Below are 7,502 nucleotides of genomic sequence, written 5' to 3'. Positions count from 1 at the left end.
GGCATCTTGGGCAAGTGTCTTCTGCTATAGCCTCGGGCCGACCAATGCCTTGTGAGTGGATTTGGTAGACAGAAACTGAAAGAAGCCTGTCGTATATATGTATATATGTATATGTGTATGTGTGTGTGTTTGTCCCCCTAGCATTGCTTGAAAAACGATGTTGGTGTGTTTATGTCCCCGTTACTTAGCGGTTCGGCAAAAGAGACCTATAGAATAAGTACTGGGCTTACAAAAGAATAAGTCCTGGGGTCGAGTTGCTCGATTAAAGGCGGTGCTCCAGCATGGCCGCAGTCAAATGACTGAAACAAGTAAAAGTGTAAAGAGTAAAGAGTAATAAGCATTACTTTTGACAAACTAAACTGAATGCTAAAGGGTTAATTGCATATATGATGGGAGTGAGGACTCACTTCTCCAGGCCAGTATCCAGACTCAGAAACTTGTATATAGATATATTCAAAGGCAGAATGCAGTGTACTTTATTTCCCAATTTGTGTGATTCTTTTATTTGGTTTTCTTTCCATTTTTAATATAATTTGATGAAACAGATTATTTGTTCTGTTTTTAAAACAACAAGCCACATACTACTACTACTACTACTACTACTACTACTACTACTACTGTTGCTGCTGTTGTCATTGCCACCACCAGTCGAAGTAGTAGTAGTAGTAACAATAACAATAAGAACAACTTTGAAAAAAAAGAAAAAACTAAAACAAAAAATTGCGAGAGAAAACATTTCAAACAGTAAGAGGTAAGCTTTATTAACAATACAAACATATATATATATATATACATATATTTACAATTTCATTTTTTTGTTTTTTTGTTGAGGAGTAAACTATTATTCAGAAACTGTTAAGCAATAAATACAGTCATCTCGGCATCCAACAATAATGTTTGTCTCCAGAATAAGAGGTGAAGAAAACACTTCTCCTGGTAAAGTGAAATCACCCAATACACAACCACATGATATGCAAATAATATGCAAATTACCATCAGTTGAGAAGATAATACTAAAATCCTCAGTACAGGTATTTAATTTCAGTGACTTTTCATTATTTTCTTCGCTAAGAACTGATGATTGATAATGTCTTTTTACAGGTAAATTCAAAGGCTTCTTAGAATTAGAAGTTAATAAATGTAGATTCTTCAAGATTGAGGGTCTTGCATAGATTCTAGAATTTACATTTGTTTTCCAACAAAGTTCTCCATCAATTGTAAAACAGAACACATAATGACTATGAGATCCACATATGATAATTTCTTGGCCATCATTTTTGGAAGGTGGAATACAAATTGGAGAGGAAAAAATTGCGCCTCCAGTATTTCTTTCCCATATCTGAAAATAATAACAATTCAAAAGTAAATATTTATTCCACTATATACAATGTTGGCCAAAAGTCACCTGACAGTAAATCAAAGCTGTTGAATTCCAAGATTAAAACCAAAAATTATTTTTTATATGAGACTTTGCTAATGAATAGACAAATGTTGAAACAAAAAAAAACCAGTGATTTGAACTCACAACATTTAATTATTAAACGTTTTAATTGGAATTAATAAATAAAATTGAATATTAAGTATTTATGGAATTGTGATTCACTGTCAGGTGACTTTTGGCCAACCCTGTATATATATATATATATATATATATATATATAAATCAAAGTGTACAGTTTATATATTTATATATATATATATATATATCAATATAAGGGTAGCAAAAAATTCAATAGAAATTTTTTCGGCACCAGTGGTCTAGTGAGAAAAAAAATATAGTCAACAGACTATATAATGTACATTCAACAATAATATTAAGGAATGGCCTTAATAGGCCATTCAACTCACTAAAACGAACAGCTAAACTCAAACTGCTAAATAGTAGTAATTCAGAAATCAAAGGAAAATTAAAATTAAATGTTTAGGGTAAATGTTTTTAATTTTCCTTTGATTTCTGAATTACTACTTTTTAGCGGTTTGAGTTTGGCTGCTCGTTTTAGTGAGTTGAATGGCCTATTAAGGCCATTCCTTAATATTATTATATATATATACAGAGTGTGATGGGTAAATTGTTACTACTTTATATTTTTAAGTTCACACATTGTTTGTTTTGGATTTTGTCGACTACATAGTATAGTAGGGTCAGTTGGGCACTGTCTGTAAGATAAAAAAACAACACCATGACACAATTCACTCTGCCAGAAATTTGGAAACAACATTCTGTACTTCTTGGCATTCGCACAAGAAGCTCCAATATGAACATTTCAGAGTGTTTGGATGTCAATCTGAGGACATGTACTGAGAGTGATAAAAATCAAGCATCCAGTCAATATCATGGTGTTTCGAGTGGTCGCTAGTGATGGTAATGCTAAGCCTCCATTCATCTTCATACACAGCCTCAAACTCAACATGGAGGCCTACATCAAGTGCTTGGAGGAAGTAGTGCTGGCCTGGGTCAAGAGGAAGACCTTTATGTCTGGCTGCAGGACTCTGCACCATGCCACACAAGCAGGAGAACCCAGTCATGGCTGTCAGACAATTTCTACAACCACATCACCCCTAACATCTGGCCACCTAACTCCCCAGATTGCAACCTCTTTGATTATTATGTGTGGAGCACAGTTGAGCGAGAGACCAACAAAACTCCTTGTAACATCAAAGATGAACTGAAGGTAAGGATTATGGCAGCATTCACCAACTTAAACAAGGAGACTGTCCAGAAGAGTTGCAGGAGATTCTGAAGTTATCTGGAGGCCATGGTTAAAGCCAATGGCGATTTTATTGAATAAATTTATTGTTTAGTATTTCAAGATATTTTAAGTAATTTTGGTAAATATATCTGTTAAAATGAGATATTAGTGTTATTTTTATTTGTTGAAGCATATATTTTTGAACCCATATCTCAACTTATACCAGTAATTAGTCCCAAGACATGCAACTTAACTTGGAAACAACATAACATGAAAAAAAAAACTTTTAAAACAGCTTACATCTGTTTTAATAAATGATTTGTACATAATATATTCACATGTATTTTATTTGATTTTCCACACCAGTGTTGGTTTTTAGGTGGGGTTTTTAATATTATGCTTTTAAATATGTTTGTTGAGACTGACATAAAATTGGACACATCAACTAAAGTCAAAATTTATTTTTTTTCCATTAATTTCTTTAAGAACACAAAGTAAAACATTAAAAAAATGTAGCTCAAAGTGACATAAATTGAGGTATACCTTATTCTTTTACAATATCAATTATTGAATTGTTTCATGCAAGTTGTGCTTGTTTTATAGCTAAGTTTACTAAGTTAAGCTGGAGAGTGTATCTAATTCAAACAGATTGACTGAGGTAAGCAGCATTGTATTTGTATAGTTAGGATTAACTGTTGGCAGTGTTTAATGAAATGGCGATCAGGTCACAATAACTTCTTGTCCAACCTATGTAATTACGACATTTATAAAAGTGTCTGTTGAAACATAAAAACAATAATCCTTACCAAAGAGCCTTCGTTATTTATGTGATATAAACTTTCGTTAACACAGCCAATCAAGATTCCTTTGCTGGTTAGACATGGGGTAGTAAACAGAGGTTTGTGGAAGGTATATTGCCATTGGATGGCACCGTCAAACTAAAAGAGAGAAAATGCAATGAAATTAAATCATTTATGTATAGTTCGGTATCTGTAATCTAAATTCATCATTGTTGTTGTTGTTGTTTTCATTGTCACCATCATTTAACATCCGTTTTCCATGCTGATATGGGTTGGACAGTTTGACAGGCTCTGGTAAGCAGCAGACCTGCTTCATGCTCCAATAATTTGCTTTGGCAGACTATTGGTGAATGATTCATGGATGAATGCCTTTCCTAATGCTTACCACTTCAGAGAGTGCACTGGGTGCATTATTATTTTTGTTGTGCCACCAGCACTAGTGAGGTTGCTGAAGTAAGTTGCAAGACAGAAAAAGAACAGGAGAGATAAAAGCCCCCAAAATTAAGTGTGTGTGTGTGTGTGTGTGTGTGTGTGTGTGTGAAGGGGGTGTAAGGAAGGGGATGGTTTTATACCAGGTACTGACAGGATAAAGAATTATACAGGGACAAGAACAGGTGTCATATTATAGAGGAGATAAATAATAATTTCATTAAATTATTTATCCAGTCCATTCATCAGTGTATTATCATATACACAAATCACTCCTGGTAATTCCTTTGATATCACTTAGCCAGTGGTTGCACCTGTGTAGGTATGCCTATATACAATTACATAGTTGTTATTCATATGTAAGCTACTGTATGAGATCTATATTGAAATTGTTTTTTTATTTTGTTTCTTATTTTCGTTTACATGTCTAACATCTCCTCCACAACCAAGAATTTGATGGCACAAATCAGAGCACACACATTTTTTTAAATGATGATGTAAATGCAAATGAATAATAGAAGACATGTCATAAAGTAGGATTATTACATAACACAGAGACACACAGACGTCTAAACAATGCAAGAGAAATAACTCTATGAGCATGTGATGCATGAAGAATTCAGTTACTGCTGTATTCGTATATTATTATATTATTACAACAGCAATACAAACTCTAAGTGCCGGTTGAGATATCTGATACCTATCACTTTTCAATTTGTCTTCATATTCTAATAGAGACAATTAATTAACTCCATTTGCATGTTACAAAAATTTACAAAAATATTAATAGGTGCTATTCTAAGAAATATAACACTAGCAAAACAAAGAACTCAATATTTAAATGATGCTTTTAACACACACACACACACAGACACACACACACACACACACATAATAGGCAGTGGAACTTCATAAAATCTTCTGGCTTGCCAGATCCTGTCAAGCTATCCAACCCATGCCTGCATGGAAAATGGGTAATAAATGATGATGATGATGATGATATTTATATATATAAATCTCAAAGACAATGTTTTTATTTAGTTAACCCTTTCGTTACCAACCTGGCTGAAACTGACTCTGGCTTTGAATGCAAATGTCTTGTTTTCATTAGTTCTGAATTAAAATCTTCCACCAAACCATAGTCACAATTTATGTTCCTTACACTAGCTGAATGATAGCAAAGTTATTTTACTAAATTCTTTGTTATATTTAAAGTAATTGGAAGATACACAGAGCATCTCAACAGAAATACAGTAACGAAAGGGTAATTAGCAAATTTGAATGAATTTGTAGTGAGCAACCAATCTGGACATTTTCTGCTTTTCATAATTTCTAAGCCTATAGTGACCTACATAAACATAGCAACAAGCTGTATAATGCCTTGAATTTGAAATCTGTACAATAATATAATAACTATCACAGCAATACTTCAAATCAGCTGACATTCTTATCATCATCGTGATAAAGCATGGCTAAACACTTTTTTTTCTTCTTTTCTTTTAGTAGTAAACAGGGAAATCAAATAAAACAAACTTACTGGGTTTAAGGCAAAAAGACATCCATCCAGAGTTGATACGAATACAAGATGAGGATTAAGAGAAATGGTTGGGGATGAAACTATACCCCCACTTTGTAAGTTTCGTTTCAAAATGCAGACTTTCTTCTAAAATTAAATACAAAATATGAGTTTAAAAAATTTTTTTAGAAATAGTAGATGTTAAAATATAGTACAGTTATTTTATGAACCAAATAAATATAATAGTACTGCTCTTTCAGTTTAGTACTGTTGTTCATCAATCAGATAAAATATAGCAGAACTGTTCTATCAGCCACAAAGATCTAGTGCTGCTGTTCTATCAACCAGCTAAAATATAGTACAGCTGTTCTATCACTCACATACAGTATAGCTGTTCTATCAGATACATATAACACAACTGTTCTATCAACCAGATAAAATATAGTACAGCTATTCTATCAGCCAGGTAAATATAGAACAGCTGTTCTATCAGGCAAATAAGTATAACACAGTTGTTCTATCAGCCAGGTAAATATTGCACAGCTGTTCTATCAACTACATAAATGTAGCACAGTTGTTCTATGAATCAAGAAAATATGATAGTACTGTTCTCTCAATATGGTGTTGTTATTCATTAACCAAATGTCATATAAAGCAGCTGTTCTATCGCGAGATAGACATAGTACAACTGTTCTATCAACCAGGTAAATATAGGGCAACTGAATATGATGTTCTATCAGCCACATACATATAGTAAAATATGATAATGCTGTTCTGTTAATCAGAAAAATATTCTATCAACCAGCTGAATATGAATGTGTTATTCTGACTAGATATAGACAGTGCTTCTGTTCTATAAACCAGGTAAATATGGTAATATTGTACTATCAACCATGTGTTTATTTTGATATCTCATTGCTAACTGTTAACAATTTGGTCAGTTAACTGTAAAAATGTAATGACCTACATAATAATATTTTGCTCTACTTAGAGTCACTCTGGCATACTTTTTTATGAATTTTTACCCATTTGAAATAAATTTTCAGCCATTCAACATTGTAGTATTATGTTTCTTTTTAATATCATACACAGTATAATATGATTAGAATAAATGAAACCTATTTTGCTTCATCAAGTTGGATGTTGATAGCTGTTTAGGTCAGGGTATGAGCAAAGAATGCTGTTTCTGGTAATGACATTCAACACATAGAAAGGTATGATTTTGTAGAGCAAATATTATTGTTATATCTGTCCTAATTTTGCAATGTATATATATACTGACCCTACCAGCGTGACACAATGCAGCATCATTTCAGACCAGACAGGTGCATGACATATCAAGGCTATCTTCAAGTATTCAACTAACCAGTTCAATCAAAGTAAACCAAGGTTGTTTAATAATAACAGAAACAACAACATAATATGTATGGAGTAATTACTATGAAGCACTGTGTAGAATATATTGTATAAAGGATCATGGGTGAGGCCAAAACAATGTGAAGTGAATGCAAGGAAAATCACAAGAAAACAGATATGTCAATTAATCTAGACTTACCTTGTATTCAATATTTCAGGATTATGACCCCATTTTCAAGAAATTGATAAATGCTGCCGATGTACATGTGTGGAATGGACATGCCACTTTACACGTACTCACACACATGCATATCGGCAACATTCATTAATTTCTTGAAAATGGGATCATAACCCCAAAATATTGAATACAAGATAAGTCTACATTAATTCACATATTTGTTTTCTTGTGATTTACCTTGCATTTACTTTGCATTGTTTTGGCCTAACCCACAATCTTTTATACAATATATATATATATATATATATATATATATATATATATATACATATATGGACAGACACAAAATATCTATTCACATAAGTTCAAGTTCTATAAACATACACAAACACACACATATGCATACATATACACACAAACACACAAGTTTTAAACATAATCTGTTTCACAATTCTCCCACTCTTACACTTAATATCTGTACATTTCAGTCCCTCAATGAAACTACCACCACCTTTTGCTAACACAGAACCTGC

General features: G+C 32.7%; 1 protein-coding gene across 1 annotated transcript in view; it reads right to left on the bottom strand.

Moving 5' to 3' along the window:
- Nucleotides 1–752: 752 nt before the first annotated feature.
- Nucleotides 753–7,502, bottom strand: part of LOC115222544 (beta-alanine-activating enzyme-like) — a 101,817-nt gene continuing 95,067 nt past the window's right edge. Inside the window, exons 14-16 of the mRNA XM_029792805.2 lie at nucleotides 5,457–5,582; nucleotides 3,497–3,628; nucleotides 753–1,339 (exon numbers count right to left, since the gene is read on the bottom strand). Coding sequence (XP_029648665.2) covers nucleotides 842–1,339; nucleotides 3,497–3,628; nucleotides 5,457–5,582 — 756 coding nt within the window. The 3' untranslated portion in view covers nucleotides 753–841. The remainder of the gene's footprint in view (nucleotides 1,340–3,496; nucleotides 3,629–5,456; nucleotides 5,583–7,502) is intronic.

The sequence above is a fragment of the Octopus sinensis genome, linkage group LG20, assembly GCF_006345805.1.
Source record: "Octopus sinensis linkage group LG20, ASM634580v1, whole genome shotgun sequence".
Lineage (NCBI taxonomy): Eukaryota > Metazoa > Mollusca > Cephalopoda > Octopoda > Octopodidae > Octopus > Octopus sinensis.
The sequence above is the reverse complement of the archived record's forward strand: the minus strand, read 5'-3'. Positions and strand labels throughout refer to the sequence as shown.